Consider the following 17,404-nt stretch of genomic DNA (forward strand, 5'->3'; position numbering starts at 1 on the left):
GTGCTTCCCCACCCTGGGGGCGTGGCGGTGAAAGACAAGAATCAAGTATAGTGGAAAGAATTCAAGGAAAGTTCCAAAGCCCGTGTCCTCCAAGTGCCGTCGAAGACTCAGGGACAAGCCTCTCCATGAGTCCCCGGAGCCCTCTCTCCCCACGCTGCCCTGGGAGCAGCGACGGCATCTGAGGATGGTAGCAGCACCTTAGTGTCAAGCCTTGGCCGCCGAGTCTGGTTCCCAGCAGGATTCAGGGGGCTGGCAGCGTGAGGAGGCTGCCCAGGGGGCCTGCCAGCCACCCATTGTTTCCGGTTTTGTGTGGCCATCTCTGTTGAGATTTTAGGCAAAAGGCAAAGGAAACCCCACCTCTTTTAGCTTATTTATTGGCTTAACAGTGACCCCCGGAGCCATCCACTCTCCCCTGCACCTGGCTTCACCAGACCGTGCTCCTGAGGATGCTGCCAGCCGAGTCACACCCAAGCTTGCTTTAGCCATCACAGGAGAGGCTGCAGGGTACCTCCCGCCCCAGCAGCTGAGAACGCAGAAGGCCTGGGCCCAGCCCCCAACCCTGGGGAGCTCCACACAGCATTGATCATCAGAACCCCTCTCTTAGCTCTGCCTCAAGTGAAACGTGGCTCAGAATGATCACCTTCCCCACTGGGGACTGGGGTCATCTCTGTTGTGAAGGGATTGGGCAGGCTAGGTTTCCGATCTCTTCCTGCTTGGTGAGTCTGTGATTGTTAGAGTGTCAGGCAAGCCCTAGGGGCTAGAACAGGGAAAGGGCAGGCCTAGGGGTGGGCAGCTGCCCGTGGGGAGATGCAGAGGTGTTTCATGCTGACGTTTTAGTCCTAAATACTTAGCTGCATTGGTGGGACAGGCGGTCAGTGCCAAAGAGCCTTCTTCTATTGGAAGATTTTTCTTCTCAAGCCTAGGGATGGAATTTGCCTGACTAAGGTCTGGCCCAGGTGGAAAGCAGACACACAGCGGAACTGATCACCAGAGGTCCCTTCCAGAAGGTTCCACTTAAGATCCGTGTCTCTCCCTTCCCTCCCCCTCAGTGTCTATCCTGGTTCTCTCTCTCTGTCTGATTCTCACCCAGGTGAGAACATATCTCCCAGGTCAGAACATATGTCCCAGGTCTTTCCAGCCATGATGGCATTTAAGGAGGAACAGGAGGGATTGTCTCCAACCTGAAGCCATTTCTTCCTTCCTTTTCCTAGATTTTGGGAGTCTTGAGTTGTTTCAGCCAAGCTTAGAACTAAAAAAGTCTTCCTAAGAGTTATTCCCAGATCCTCAAACATAGAAAACACTTAAAGCTAAGCCTCCAAGAACATTTAATTCAATGTCCAAGATGCTTTTCACTTCAAGAAGATCAACTTTAGAGCTACGATTCCCAAAGAAGTCTGACTCTTACTAGGGGGAGGGTCAAGGCCAGCTCCTTCCATAGTCCTGTTTCCAGAGCACAAGAGGACTTGAGACACAGCTGGAGACGGCCACATCCCCAAAAACCTAAGCAGCTCAAAGGGGGAGGGTCTCACCCAAGAGGCTGTGCTGAGTCCGGGCCCCTGGGCCTGGTAGACCTAGCTCTCCTCACTGACAGGACTGGGGTAGAAGGGAGAAAAAGCAGGCCCTTCCCCTCGGGGATACCTGCAAGGGGACCCCCCAGTGCTCAAAAGGCCTCCCTGGAGGATGGGTACCCCGTGCCCCAAGCTTAGCTGACCTGGAGCTGAAACTCAAGCTGCAGGCTGCATGTCAGGTGGAAATGGAGCACCCCCCCCCCCCCCCGAGAAGGAGGCCTCTTCCTGCAGGCAGGGAGACTGGCTTCCAGAAAGCACTGTGTCCAGAACAGAGCAAGTGACCCCAAGGAGCTCAGCCCCACATGAGCCCTCCGGAAGCCAGAACAAGGGGCTGGGGTCGTCCGTGCCCCAGGGCAGAATTGCCAGGGCAGGCACTCTCTGCCCTATGCCCAGAGGACTGCGAGGAAGGCTCTGGGCGGGGGTGGCACTGGAGGCCACTAATCGGGAAGGCCGTCTGAGGCCGGGCGAGTGTGCCCTCATCTGCCAGACCCCACAGCCTGCTCTGGACCCTCTGGTGCCATGCCCCCAGGCCCGAGCGGCTGTGTCAAGATGCGAGTCCTTCCGCACCAGGACACTGGCCCAGCAGCCCCAGCGAGTGACCAGGATCTTCAGATTCCCCCTGGAGGGGCCAGACTGGATGAGGAACAAAGCTACCCAGACCTGCCCCCTGCCACCATCATCCTGCCTGAGGCGGGGCGTCAAGGCAGCCGATGTGTGTGCACGAGCCCCTGCCTTCCCAGGACGCCTCCCTGCAGCCCTCCCAGCTCCTAGAAGCTTGCTTCCAGCACCGTGGGGGCCGCGGGCAGCGGGCCTCCTTCCCTGCACTGTTCACCCAGATCCGGAGCCTTGGGGTCCGAGGGGGCCAGCATGGCTGGGTGACGGTGGGCTCCTTTGACTCCAGCTCCTCTCTCTCTCTGCCCAGTCCCTCCGGGTGCATCCAGCACGGGGGACAGACAGCAGGACGGGGGCTCCTCGCACCCAGGGTAAAGGCGAGGTGGGTGCCTTGGGTCTAGGAGGTTGGAGTCCGCAGGCTTTGAGGGAGAGCACAGGAGATGGGATGGCAGAGGCTGACTGGGCAGGGCATCTGTTCTCCAGACACGGTCACCGGGCTGGTGATCGGAGACCACACAGCAGAGGGAAGGACGGACGTTGACGGTACCGTAGCCACAGCTGGTCCAGGTGGGAATCTAGCCTCGACTCAATGGTCAAACCGGGCAGGGCGGAGGAGCAGGAGTGGGGAGAAAGGGTCTTCAGCTTATAATGGATGCAAAGCTGCAGAACTCGTGCCACCTGGCTGCCTCCACTGCCTCTGGCCAGGAGAGGGGCCCGGCCTTGGTGCCCGCTGCCCCCTTCCCTCCCCGCGTTCCCCAGGGGCCTCAGACTTGGGGCGGCTGAAAGTGCTGAGGGTCAGGCCCCTGGGCCCAGGCCAGGTGCCTGAGAGGGGAGTCGAGTGGGGCGCTGGGGGCCTGGGGAGCACGGGTGTGGCCAGTGCCCCAGGGCAGGGGAGGGCGCAGGGATGGGGCGGGGTGGCCCTGTCATGTGGCCCAGGAGATGGCCGCGCTGTGCTCCTTGGCCTTCATGCGGAGGGCCGCAATGCTTGAAGTCTTGCGGTCCGGCTCCCCGTTGAGCTCATAGCCATTGAGGCCTGGGCTGAGGCCCGCGGCTCCAAACAGGCTGCCCATGTGTGTCTGGCCCGCGTGGCTGCCAGCCCCAGAGACGCTCAGGAAGTCGGTGACGCCGCTGGCCCCCGAGCCGGGGGGGTGGGCGTGAGGGGACATGCAGGCGGGCACCGGGTCACAGGGCACCACACAGGCCGGCACGGGCGAGGCGGCCCCATTGTTGCCGATCCAGGACGGGTTCTGAATCTGGGGAGAGGGGAGGGAGACGCATCACAGGCTGGCGGGACATGGGGGTGCTTTCCTGTCCCTCACGGGGGAACCCTCTTCACTTACGAACACATTCTGATGATAAAACCATTCCTGAGTGTTTACCTGGGAGGCTCTCCACATCTGCCTGGCCATCCAGCCCCCTAGGACCCTTGGGGTTTTATGCTCTGGTTCCTCCGTTCCCAGGTCCAAGAGAGCAGCGGACAGAAACTCCATTTTAAGGCCTGAACTCTGAATTCCATCAAGAGTCCAGTGAAAGGGTTGTCCTGGGGCACGGCTCACCAGCTGAGGGCAGCCCCTGATTTTGTTTACTTATTTGACCACACCACTTGCAGGATCTTAGTTCCCTGACCAGGGATCGAACCTGTGCCCCCTGGAGTCAGAGTCCTAGTCACTGGACCACCAGGGAACTCCCGGCAGCCCCGGATTTTAGACGCAGAGGCATACTCTGTCTCTCCATCCATGGACCGATTTAGGGTCAGCACCTGGGCCTCACCCCGCTCCGGCTCCTCCCCAGGCCTGGTGCACCCTTGTGACTTGATCAATGGGAGGGGACACGAGCTCAGAGAGCTCTGGCATTGGCAATGTGGGCTCCGAAGCTGTCCACTCTGAGAGTGGACGGTCGGGGGGCCTCAATTCTCTCAGAAGCCAAGGTCAGTAGTGGAGGTCCTAGGGGCCGATGCCCTTGAGGCTTCAGAAGTAACTCAGGGTCCGAAAGGGCTGCCTCGGGAGGTGGTAAGTGGACGGATAGAGCCAGGCGGGATGCCCACAGGCTCCAGGCTGGGGCAGAGACAGGCGGAGAAGGTGGAAGGTGCTTGGGCAGCGGGTGAGGGGTTGAACTGGACACTTTGTCTTCTATCTGCGCAGCTAAAATCCTTTCCCCCTCCCCAGCTTCCAGCTCTAGACCCCACTTTCCCCCAGCATTTATGGGGAAGCAGAGCTGGGGACTCAGCCAGAAATTCATCTCTCCTGTGTGATCGGGGGCAGGGGCGGGGGTTGGTGGACAGGATGGGCTGTGAGGAGATGGTGCACCTCTCGGCCACGTGAAAGGGTTTCTCAGTGGTCCTGGAGCAGCTTCTGCCAGCCTGCCCCCTGCTCCCACCCCCCAGTGTTTGGAGTACATTCAGAGAAGTTTGTAATAACAGGAGTGACTAGGGGGTTATGCCCCCAGATGCCATGGGGACTGCAGTGACAAGAACTGCTTGCAGGTTCGGGTGATGGGGACCCCCTCTCTCGAGAGGCCTGGGGGATGTGGTGTGTGGTGCTGCGTGAGAAGAATGAGCATGAGCCCCTCTGGCGTGTGAGCTTGGGCAGCAGAGGTCAAGGTCAGGGAGTCCAGGCTGCAGGTCCATCCTCCCGGGGACAGAGGGAGGCTGGCTGGGAGGACAGAGAGAGGAGAGGAAGATACGGGTGGGGTGGGAGCTGATGCAGGTGGTGTGTGTGCAGGAGACCCCCGCCACATTCCCCAGCCTCACCCCTGGGCCTGCCCCTGCCCCTGCCCCTGCCCCTGCCATGTGAATCCCCGGAGTGGCAGCGGCAGCACGGGTCCCGTTGGGTACCCAGGGACCATGGGCTATCTCGGCTCCAGGAGAGTGAGGAAAGGGAGGCCTAGGAAAGCCTGTGGCCTGGCTCGCTGCTGGGCGGGCCCAGGCTTGGAGCAGAAGGCGGAGGCCACAGCACAAGGAGGCCTGAGAGGGAGGAAGCAGCCGCCTCTGCAGGGCAGGTTGAGGGGCGTCAGGACAGCACTCAGCCCCAGACGCACCTCTCCAAGGGTCCCACTACCTGACTTCACCCACATCGCTTCCCATCCCTTGACATTCCACTGAGGACCCAAGTGCCACCAGGAAGAGGAACTGACAGACAGCCATGGAAGAAGATGCTCTGGAAGGGATGGGAAGAGATGGGCCAGATGCCTGGGAGAGCTGCGGCCATACAAGGCAACCTTCCTAAAACCATGTAATTCACAAAGCACTTTTGCACTATCTAACGTAGACCTTCCAACAACCTTGTGAAAGAGTTTAGGCAGGTGCTTTTTTTTTTTTTTTTGGCCACATTGTGTGGGATGTGGGATCTTAGCTCCCCAACTAGGGGTTGAACCTGAGGCCCCCCGGCCGTGGAAGCACGGAGTCTTAACCACTGGCCAGGGAGGTCCTGAGGCAGGTGCTTTGAAAATACACAATTCCTAGGTGAAGAAACTTGAGGCTCAGACGTGTGACTTGCCTGAAGGGAGAAAGCTCTGGAGCTGGGATGACAGCCTAAATCCTGGGTCTCAGAATCCCACGTTCATTCCAGCCTTGCCTCACTCACATCCTCCAACATCAGGACCCCCTTCTCCTAGGAAACACTCTGGGCAGCTCCCGGTGGCCTGGAGGGCCCCTGGCCTTCAGCATTCCTCAGTTCCGATGCCCGTCACCAAAGGGCCGAAGGAAAAGTCATTCTCAAGCTCCTCCCCTAGTCTCCCCTTCCCTAAAGTCCAGCCAAGGCTGGGTCAACGCTTATGGGGGGGCAGAGAGAATTCTGGGCCTCCCACATCCTGGAGACACAGTGCGCTCCTGGAACCTGAAGCGGGGACTCGGAGCCCCGAGCTCTCTCTCCGGGGAAGGTGCTCCTCCTCAGGGCCCCAGAGCAAGCAGCTGCGGGCAGGGACTCACCTGGGCGTAGTTCTCCGCTCGGGTGAGGAGGGGCAGCTCATAGGCCGTGGAGAAGTGGCTCCGAACCTGCTGCATTTGCCCGAAGCGTTCCCTCTTCCTCCACTTGGCCCTCCGGTTCTGGAACCAGACCTGCAGGACAGAGCAGTTGTCGCCGGGGTCAGGCCCGGAGCCGCGGCCCCCGTGTTCGGGGCAGCACCAGCCTTGCCCTCAAGCCCCTCCGGCTGTAGTTATAAGGTCACAGATAACACATCTGCCTTGGTCTCTGTGCTCAAGAGCTGACCATCTGGAAGGATCGACGCTGAGAGCCAGGAAGGCAGTTTACACCCCAGTCGTAGGCGCGACGTCAGGCCAAAAGGTTCATTTTCTGAGCTTCAGAACCCAGAGCAGGCAAGTGTCACACACACAGAACACGTCACCAGTCACCTCAGCAGTCAACTAACCAGCCCTGACATGGGGCGGCCCAGTCCTCCGGGGCCACAGGCTACTGGGCAGAATCTGATGACAGCCTTGAAGGCTTCACCAGAGAATCATTCTGGGTGGCGAAGTGGTAAAGAACCCACCCGCCAATGCAGGAGATATAAGACACCAGTTCAATCCCTGGCCCAGGAAGAGCTCCTGGAGGAGGGCATGGCAACCCACTCCAATATTCTTGCCTGGAGAATCCCATGGACAGAAGAGCCTGGCAGGCTAAGTCCACAGGGTCACAGAGAGTCGGACAAGACTGAGAGACTAAGGAAGCACAGAGGATCACACACGTGTGGTTTTTCCATTGTTTTCCACTTCCTGAATCCCCCCATGCAGCCTTTTGTGCAGAGTCTGGACCCCCTGGGTTACAGCTTCTCTGGGAGACAGGGCTTTAGATGGGCTGTCGGAGGACAGTCAGGGACAGCTTTGTGGAGGGAAGGTGGGGGCTGGAAGGACAGAAGTCCAGGCTGAGTTTAGAAATGGCCCAGCCATGCCACCAGCTGGGAGAGAGATGGGAGGGGAAGGATCGCGGAGTCAGATGGTAGTGGCCCTCGAATGCCAGGTGGGAGGGTCACCTTGGTGTCAAGAGAGGAAGCTGCTGCAATCTCGGGCCCCAAGAGCAGCCTGATGCCGGGGAGGAGAGGAGGCCCAGCTGTCACTCAGCACGGGGGTGGCGCATGGGCTTGACCAGGGGACCTCTGGGGGAGTGCGGTCTCTGAGTCAGGTGTATGAGCCGGGGTCTTGTTTATCATACTTAGGAAAAAAATTGAGAACCTTCAAACAAAAGCTATTGGGCTTAGTGGAAGCTTCCTTTGCAGGAGTGCTTCTGGCAGGCTGAGAACTTTTCCAAGGCTCTTGGGCAAGAGCTGGCCTTGGGGTCTGCCACCCCTGCAGGTGACTTGGGGTCTGGGCAGAGGGTGACGGGGACCAGGGAGGATGGGAGAGAGGGCGTGAGCAGGCTTGGCTTCAGGCTGGCTCACAGGCAAGCTCCAGAGCTCCTCAGAGGGAGACTCCTGGCAGCTCGTCGCACTCTGACTCTGGTGCAGGACACACCCCTGGCACCAGGGCACACCCCTGGCACCCCAGGGCACGGAGCTTCCTGGGAGGAGGGAGGCAGAGCCGGGCTGGAGGGCTTGGCCCGCCCCCCACGGGGCAGCACAGAGGCTTCTAGGCCCACCGGCACCCGCTGGACTGCCACGCGTTTACACGGGCCTCAGCTTGTGCATCTGGAAACTGGGCCAGCATCTGTGCTGCCGGCTTCCCGGGGGCTGTGCCTCCAAGGGCCATAGGCGAGCTGGAGGGCAAGTGCTGTCATGGAGTTTTCAGAGGACTTCATCCTGGTTTATTTATAGCTCCCTCCCCGCTGTCTTTTTCCAGAAGTAAGTAAAAAAATGAGGAGTAGGTGTGGCTCTTGTTAGTGTGGGAAGGGAGGGTGAGACCGCACCTTCCCAGCCAGTATACAAGCATCACACACACACACAACACACACACACACCACACATACACACAACACACACACACATCACACATACACACAACACACATACACACACCCAAAGGAGGGTGAGACTGCACCTTCCCAGCCAGTATACAAGTACAAGCATCACACACACACAGACATACAGCACACACACAACACACACACAACACACATACACATAACACACACATCATACACACACACACCATACATACACATAACACACACCACACATACACATAACACACAAACAGCACACATACACAACACAACACACACACAACACACACAACACAGCACACACACAACATACACACACAATACACACACATACATACCACACACACACACACACCCAAAGGAAGGTGAGACTGCACCTTCCCAGCCAGTATACAAGCATCACACACACACACAGACATACAGCACACACACACAACACACACACACATACACACATCATACATACACACAACACATACCACACATACACATAACACACCACACATACACATAACACACGAACAGCACACATACACAACACATACAACACACACACAGCACACACACAGCACACAAACACACACCCAAACAGCCCCAAGGGAGGGTGAGACTGCACCTTCCCAGCCAGTATACAAGCACAAGCGTCACACACACACACACACACACAGCACACATACACAACACAACACACACAACATACACACATGTGCAACACATACACACATCACATACACACATAACACATGCACACACACACACACCCAAGGGAGGGTGAGACTGCACCTTCCCAGCCGGTATACAAGCACGAGCAGCACACACACAGACACACACACACACCCAAGCGGCCAGTATCTTTCAGCATCACTGTTTCCCATCTTGACTCTAGTGCAGGAGATTCAGCTCTCCTGTGTCCCCCCCGGAGCTGATCCCCTCCCAGGCTGGGGCCTCAGCCGCTGTCCCAGAGCCTCCCGGGGGGGCCCCCCTTTCCTCCCAGGGCTCCTGGAGTCCAGGCCCAGGCCGCCCACCGGGAGCCAAGGGCGGATCGGGTCTCCTCTCCGGGCCGCTGAAATGGGATCCCCCTTTATCAGTGGCCTGGAATGGGGGACTGGGGGCAGGATGAGAGAATGAATCAGAGGCGCTTGTTTTCATTTCATGTTTAATTTCCTGCAGGCTTAGCTCAGTCTTTCCGCTCCTTCCTCAGCCTCCCAGGGTTTTCTGGGCAGGGGGGAGGCCAGGGGGAGGGGAGAAGCCCACTGGAAGCATCTAGATATACGACTGCTTTCTTCGGGGCTGAGGAGAAGCCTAGAAAAAAGTGAGGTTGCCACCGTGGTGGGGGCCTCCCCCTTGAGTCTCTGTGGACTCAGGCCCTACGGTGGGGGCCCCGGGGTCCAGAGGGGCAGGTGGACGTGACACACGCAAGTTCGGGCTGGCAAAGGGGGCCTGGGGGTGAGGGGAGGAGCAGAGTGGGGGGAGATGGAATGCCGGCTGGCGGGGGTGGGGGGTGGCGGCGGGCAGAGGCGGGGGAGAGGGGCGACCTGGGTTATCTGGGAAGACAGATGAGCCGGGGGAGAGGCAGCTGAGAGCGCTCGGCCTTTGGGAAGGGAGTGAAGAGGGTCAGGCAGAGGGGTTTCTTTGCAGGTTAAGATGGAGATCGTGGGAGGTGGCACGGCTGTGGGGAGCAGGCCGAGGGGAACAGAACTTCCCACCTCCAGCCCCTTCCTCCCTGGGGCCTCACCCTGCAGACGAGGCTGGAGCTTTTCTGCCCAGATAAGGCTTAAGCTCCGTTAGCCTCCTGGTCTTCACTCTCATCATGCATAAACTTGGGTGGTGGCAGGGGTATCCTCCCAGGCCCCATCAGTGCTCACATTCATGGGCCCCCGAGGCTCAGAGCATCCTCCCGTTTCTAACCCTTGGAGCCCGGGGCGCTGACAGCTGCATCCCTAGATGCCCTGGGCCTCAGGCTCTGCAGCCCCTAGGCTTGTCTCCACTGGGCAACCCTGGGCAGGAGAAGGGACCCAGAGGCCCCAGCCTTCCCTTCAGTGCGTCACAGCAGCCCAGGACCACCCCGCTCCTGGCCTACTCTGGCCTGGACGCGCTCTGCACGGGCCTCTCCCCAAGGAACCAACCGTCTTGGCGGAGGCCCCCGCTAACCGCAGCCCATCTGGGGCCAGGGCGGGGTGGCCCAAGGCGGGGAGGCCTCTGTCTTATTGTCTTCAGACACCAGCTGCATAGATTGGAATCCCAGACAGCACAGAGAGGCCCCTGCAGCCCCCTGGAGCAGCTCCAAACTCCGGGTTTCTTCCCAGGAAAGGTCCATCTCGGGGGTGGGGGGGGGGCCATCCCTGTCCCCACTGTCACTCTGCACCAGGCACCTGGCTTCCCATCAGCTGAGTACGGGCCCCCAACAAACCCATCAGAGGCAAGCAGGGGGTTCTATCCCCAATCCCCCCCATCCCCAAGGCACTGCCAGGCGCAACCCAGAGGTCTGACGAACTTGCCAATCCCACCCACTCTGCCTTTATACAAAGTAAAGTCTCAGAACAATTAGGCACGTGTTCCTGGTGAAGCAAACTACAGGAAAAGAAGCAGGGTCCCTCATTCTGTTCTCAGCACAGCCACCCCATCACCTTTCCTGAGTCACCTGGTCACAGGTGGTGGTTTCCTGCCTCTGGGTCTCTTCCTCCTTGTTAGCAAATGAGAGAATGAGGTGGTCCTCTCCAGCACTAGCCTTCTAGAATTCTGTGGCCTTCCCTTGAGATGATAAGACCGGCAGCACATCACAGTTTCCCTTTTTGCTTTGGCGGCTGGGAAGCTCAGCATCGAAATTTGCACTCAGTGGAATCTATGATCCTTAGCTTAGCCTAGGTCTTTGACATAATTACCTTCCCATTTCATGACATTGTTATTGTTCGAGGATGAAAATAAATATTTTAAGTGTAAGCTGCCCCAGCTCCTTTTTGGAAGTAGGCATAAATGTGTGTGTGTGTGTAGAGAGAACACTCCATCTAAGCTGTACTGTGGTGCCTGAAAAATGTGAAACATGTCAAATGACCCGGTGTCATTTCGTGTGTTGTACCAGAAGGATCATCCTAACAATGCTAAGCAAATTCTACTCCTGGGCACTCCTGTCCATTTGTTAGGGACACACACGTGCACACACATGTACACGTGTATACCACACACAGAAAACGGACAGTTGGCTTCACATCAACACAGCACCTACAGGAACGTCCCATAGCCAGCTGCTCTCTCTCCACTGACTCCTTATGCTCCTCTCAAATCCACTGGATGAGCTGAGGCCAGAGGCTGGGGTTCCTGTCCAGAGTCTGGGGCACCAGAAGTCACATGACTCAGGTGAGACAGTGGGTGTGAGAAGGTTTCTGGAACCACAGTGAGGCCTCAGCTGCCTGTCTTCCTTCCCCAAACACTCACTGTGAGCTGGAGAAGAATAAGGTGGGAAGCTTGCTTTGGGGAATTTGTGAATAGATGAGCTGACCGTTCAGAGTCCCCTGCTGTTTCTGGATGGCTGTGTATTCACTGGCAACTACTAGTCTCCTTTACACTTCAGCCATTTCAGATGATCTTGTTTCTGGACCATGTTATTAATACAAACATTAAACAGAGACTGATGAGCCTTTTATTGACACCGTAGGGGTTCCCTGGCGGCTCAGATGATAACAACTTGGCCTGCAATGTGGAAGACTTGGGTTCTATCCCTGGGTCAGGAAGATCCCCTGGAGAAGGAAACTGGCTACCCACTCCAGTATTCTTGCCTGGAAGAATCCACAGAGAAGCCTGGCAGGCTACAGTTCATGGGATCTCAAAGAGTCAGACACAACTGAGAGATTTTTTTCACTTTACGAACACTCTACTTTCCTGGTGACAGGTGGTAAAGAATCCTTCTGCAATGTAGGAAACCTGGGTTTGATCCCTGGGTTGAAAAAATCCACTGGAGAAGGGAATGGCTACCCACTCTAGTATTCTTGCCTGGAGAATTCCATGGACAGAGGAGCCTGGCAGGCTACAGTCCATGGGGTCACAAGAGTCAGGCATAACTGAGCGACTTTCACTCCACTTCAGGAATACTCTGCAGACGATTCTTTAGTGAAAAAAGGCAAGAAGGGGTACCCTTGGGGTCTGCTGAGTAACAGGGTTCTCAGTTCTGGCACCAAAAGAACCCCAGCTGAGCTGTGCTGCTTTTTTAAAAAGACTCCTCTTTGCTCTTAAGCTCTTGATTTCTATAGCCCACTAGAGAAGGAAAAACAGTTATCTGCAAACACTTGATTTGGTATTTCAACATGGTTTGGGTTGGGAAGGCAGGCTGAACATGGCATTCATTTAGTGTTACACTGAAGCTTGAGCTTTATCTTGTCATCTATGTTTAGGGTACTTAGAGGACTTTGCATCCTCTCTGTTTTTTTCTTTGTTACAATTTCATGCAGGGAGGGGAGACATACCTCTCTGGACAAAGGAGGTCAGTTGGTCCACGTATATTTATTTTTTGCCTTTTCTGATCTTAGTTCAGCCTTCTCTAATTGGCGGGAATTATAGTGATGAACAATCAGACGGTGCCTACCCTCATCATATTCTAGTGAGAGGAGACAAACAGATGACATAGTTTAAGCCAATCATAAATTCTAAGATAAAATAGGACAATGTGGTAGAAGGTGACCTGGTTTGTTTGTGTTGTGTTAGGTTGAGTTATGTCGGGTTGGGTTGGGTTGAGCTGCACTGGGTTGGGTTCTGCTGGGTTCAGTTGAGCTGTGCTGGGTTTTGTTGTGTTGGGTTATGTGGGTTGTGTTGGGCTGAGCTGTTAGTCTGGGTTATGTTGGTTGTGTTGGGCTGTGTTCGGTTCTGTTGAGTCGAGCTGTGCTGATTTGGGTTATGTTGTGTTGGGCTGTGTTGAGCTGTGTCAAGGCTATGGTTTTTCCAGTAGTCATGTATGGATGTGAGAGTTGGACTGTGAAGAAGGCTGAGTGCCGAAGAATTGATGCTTTTCAACTGTGGTGCTGGAGAAGACTCTTGAGAGTCCCTTGGACTGCAAGGAGATCCAACCAATCCATTCTGAAGGAGATTAGCCCTGGGATTTCTTTGGAAGGAATGATGCTAAAGCTGAAACTCCAGTACTTTGGCCACCTCATGCGAAGAGTTGACTCACTGGAAAAGACTCTGATGCTGGGAGGGGTTGGGGGCAGGAGGAGAAGGGGATGACAGAGGATGAGATGGCTGGATGGCATCACTGACTCGACGGACGTGAGTCTGAGTGAACTCCGAGAGTTAGTGATGGACAAGGAGGCCTGGCATGCTGCAATTCATGGGGTCGCAAAGAGTCGGACACGACTGAGCGACTGAACTGAACTGAGCTGTGTTGGGTCGTATTGAACTCTGTTGAGTTATGTGTTGATTTTGGTTATGATGGGTTGTATGTGCTGTGTTGGGCTGTGTTGGTTTAGACTATGGTGTGTTGTGTTGGGCACTGCTGGCCTGTGTTGAGCTGTGCTGGGTTCTGTTAAGCTGAGCTGTGTTGACTTGAGTTGTATTGTGTTGACTTGTGTTGTGTTGAGCTGAGCTGTGTTAATTTAGGCTATGTTTTTTTTGTGCTGGGCTGTGCTGGGCTGTGTTGGGTTGAGCTGTTAGTTTGGGTTATGTTGGTTGTGTTGGGCTGTGTTGAGCTGTGTTGGGTTCTGTTGAGTTGAGCTGTACTGATTTGGGTTATGTTGTGTTGTGTTGTGTTCAGCTGTGTTGGGCTGTGTTGGGTTGTATTGAACCCTGTTGATTTATGTGTTGATTTTGGTTATGATGGGTTGTATGTGTTGTGTTGGGCTGAGCTGTGTTGGTTTAGATTATGTTGTGTTGTGTTGGGCTCTGCTGGCCTGTGTTGAGCTGTGCTGGGTTCTGTTAAGCTGAGCTGGGTTGACTTGAGTTGTGTTGTGTTGAGCTGAGCTGTGCTGATTTGGGTTATATTGTGTTGGGCTGTGTTGAGCTGTGCTGGGTTGTATTGAACTCTGTTGAGTTATGTGTTGATTTTGGTTATGATGGGTTGTATGTGTTGTGTTGGGCTGAGCTGTGTTGGTTTAGACTATGTTTTGTTGTGTTGGGCTCTGTTGGCCTGTGTTGAGCTGTGCTGGGTTCTGTTAAGCTGAGCTGGGTTGACTTGAGTTGTGCTGGGCTGTGCTGAGCTGTGTTGGGTGTGCTGGGCTCTGATGAGCTAAGCTGTGTTCATTTAGGCTCTGCTTGTTTGTGCTGGGCTGTGCTGGGCTGTGCTGGGTGTGCTGGGCTCTGTTGAGTTGAGCTGTGCTGACTTGGGTTATATTGTGTTGGGCTGTGTTGAGCTGTGTTAGATTGTACTGAAATCTGTTGAGTTATGTGTTGATTTTGGTTATGATGGGTTGTATGTGTTGTGTTGGGCTCTGCTGGCCTGTGTTGAGCTGTGCTGGGCTCTGTTAAGCTGAGCTGTGTTGACTTGAGTTGTGTTGTGTTGTGCTGAGCTGTGCTGGGTGTGCTGGGCTCTGCTGAGCTGAGCTGTGTTGGTTTAGGCTCTGCTTGTTTGTGCTGGGCTGTGCTGGGCTGTGCTGAGCTGTGCTGGGTGTGCTGGGCTCTGTTGAGCTGAGCTGTGTTGGTTCAGGCTCTGCTTGTTTGTGCTGGGCTGTGCTGGGCTGTGTTGGTGTAGGTTATGGTGTGGTGTGTTGTGTTGAGCTAGGGTGGGCTCTGCTGGCTTGTGCTGGGATTAGTGTTTTGGTGGTTGGCTGATGGTAGGGGGCAGTAGTCATGGTGATTGGGAAGACTTCTCAGAGGAGGCATTCTGAGCTGGGACCTGAAAGATGGAGGAGGAGGCAGCCAGCCTGGGCAGAGAGAAGAGTTGGATTGTCTTGGTTTCTGCCCAGGGGGCGCCATGGATGCCTTGTAAGTTCATCCTGCTTCCTTTCTAAGAGGTAGGCCTCCCAGAGCAGAGACCCATCATCGTCATCACCTCCTTCGCCAGAGAGCCTGGACTCACACACCACACAGAACTCAGCAGCATAGCTGACGGGCTCCCTGCCCTCCCCTGGGAGCCCCACGCCAGCTCCAACCAGAGCACGAAGCAGGATGGGAACGTGGACAAAAGCAGACCTGCTCTGGTACGGCAGGGGCGCGGGGGTGAGCTCCTACCCATTCTGGTTACGGCAGGGGCGCGGGGGTGAGCTCCTACCTGCTCTGGTTACGGCAGGGGCGCGGGGGGCGAGCTCCTTGAGCCGAGGTGAAGAAAGCCCTGGTGCGCCTGGGGACGGGCAAGCGGCCCTGGCTTGGGCCACCGGCGGAAGGGCCGGCCCCGCTCTCCCCGCCTTCCCCGGCGCCCTCACTGACCTGCACGCGGGCCTCGGTGAGGTCGGTCCTCATGGCCAGCTGCTCCCGTGCGTACACGTCGGGGTAGTGGGTCTTCTGGAAGACCTTCTCCAGCTCCTCCAGCTGGTAGCTGGTGAAGGTGGTTCTGTTCCGCCGCTTCTTGCCCTTGTTGCTCTCCGAGTCAGCCTTCTCCAGTGGGCTGGGGAGGTCGGCGCTGGCCCGGTCCTGGGGCCCCTTCACCCCAGCTTCCTTCACACTGAGGTAGCTGCTGTCCATCCCCACCGTGTCAGAGTCGGGTGGCAACTCTGGCTCACCCAGGGAGCTCTCTTTGGCTGAAGGGGGAGGAAACAAAGTCAAAAAAGCAATGGCTGAACCCAGCCCGAGAGGGAGGAGGGACGGGGGAGCCATTCCCTGCTTTTCCCTTCTCGGGGAAGCACTGGATGCAAGGTCCAGAGGCCTGGGTTCTAATGTCACTAACGTGCTGTGTGACCTTGGGTAGGTCCTCTCTGAGCCTCTGAGCCATTAGGTCAGCATGGGCCACTTTGAGCACCCATATCCTATGACTCTGGGCCAGCCAATCTGACCTCTATAACACTTACCCTCCACCCCCGCTGACCCTGGGCTCCTCCCTAGAAGGACTCTCTTTGCCAGAAATTCTCCTTTGGGTGTTGAGGATGTTGACTTAGTCCTTCGGACTCAAGAGCTCAGCCAGCAGCCATGTCTGGCCCAACTGGCCTTAGGGTGAGGACGAGAGGCTCCTCCTTGCCTGGCCTGGTTCTGTTTGGGGTTCAGCATCCTGGCCCCTCCAGGCGGGGGCTGTGTTTACTAAGGAAATAGGGGGTCCTCCCTGTGACATGCCCAGGATGCTGAGCTGGGGGCCCCAGCAGATTTACACAAAGCTCATGGTCCCGGGGCCCACAGCAACCGCGGTCTAGCAGAATGGGACTCTGCCAGCTGATTCCTGGACACTCAGAGCTGGCAAGGACCAGTTAGCCAGTGCAGATCAAGGTGAGAAGACAGAGGGCAGGGCAGGGAGGGCGAGCTCATCCTTGTTCAGATAGCCCCGTCAGCGCCCTGGGCAGACACACTTGCCCCAGGGTGGAGGTTAGGGGACAGGTCCTGCAACTGGCCGCAGGGTGTGAGTTCCCCCCGTGTCTGACTCCTGAGCTGTGTGCTTGGACCATTTACTGAACCGCTCTGTGCCTCAGTCTCCCCCTCTGTGAAACGAGGGCACAGATACTTGGATCTCCCTCATAGGGACTGCTATGTGGCTCAGATGGTAAAGCGTCTGCCTACAATGTGGGAGACCCGGGTTCAACCCCTGGGTCAGGAAGATCTCCTGGAGAAGGAAATGGCAACCCACTGTAGCAGTCTTGCCTGGAGAATCCCCATGGACGGAGGAGCCTGGTGGGCTACAGTCCATGGGGTCACAAAGAGTCAGACACGACTGAGCGACTTCATTCACTTTCTTTCCTTCTTTTCTTTCAAAGGGTAGCTGTGGGATTAAAACATCTTACAGGTAAAGTTACTCCCTGTTCTGGTCTAGACTTGTGAGCAGCAGAAGAGTCTAGCCCTGGAGGAGTCCTCCCAGTGGACAGGCCTTCCCTGGAGCCCCGGAGCCCAGGAGCGGGAGTGGATGGGGTGTGAGTCCCTCTCTGAGCCAAATTCCATTGGGGACTGTGACTTTTATAGAGTGAGATAACATACAGGGTAATAAGACATGTGTGGGGAGCATCCGACAAAGCCTTTCACATGTGAAAGCTCTGATCACAACGAGCATCTGTGGTCGGTGTGGGCTCCCACCACTCTGACCTTCAGTCTCCTCCTCTGGGAGTAGATCTGAGCCCCAGGTGTCAGGGGTCAGGATGCTGCCTCTCGCCCTGGTCCCTTGATTCTGATCAGATCCTGGGGCCGAAGCTTCGGATCCACCCTCCTCCCTGGCGCTCTGCGTTCACTGGGGGCTCTCTTATTGCTGGGAGCTGAGAGGGACAGGTTGCCTCGGTCATTCTCCCCAAGGCGGTAAGGAAAGGG

General features: G+C 56.4%; 1 protein-coding gene across 1 annotated transcript; it reads right to left on the reverse strand.

Moving 5' to 3' along the window:
• Nucleotides 1–3,103: 3,103 nt before the first annotated feature.
• ALX4 (ALX homeobox 4) lies at nt 3,104–15,687 on the reverse strand. The gene is made up of 3 exons (XM_069553941.2): nt 15,395–15,687; nt 6,106–6,234; nt 3,104–3,433 (listed from the first exon to the last, which is right to left on the reverse strand). Exons 1-3 carry the CDS (start codon nt 15,647–15,649, stop codon nt 3,104–3,106), a joined length of 714 nt encoding a protein of 237 aa, XP_069410042.2. The 5' UTR covers nt 15,650–15,687.
• Between the last annotated feature and the right edge of the window lie 1,717 nt (nt 15,688–17,404).

The sequence above is a fragment of the Ovis canadensis genome, chromosome 15 (assembly GCF_042477335.2).
Source record: "Ovis canadensis isolate MfBH-ARS-UI-01 breed Bighorn chromosome 15, ARS-UI_OviCan_v2, whole genome shotgun sequence".
NCBI classification, from domain to species: Eukaryota; Metazoa; Chordata; class Mammalia; order Artiodactyla; family Bovidae; genus Ovis; species Ovis canadensis.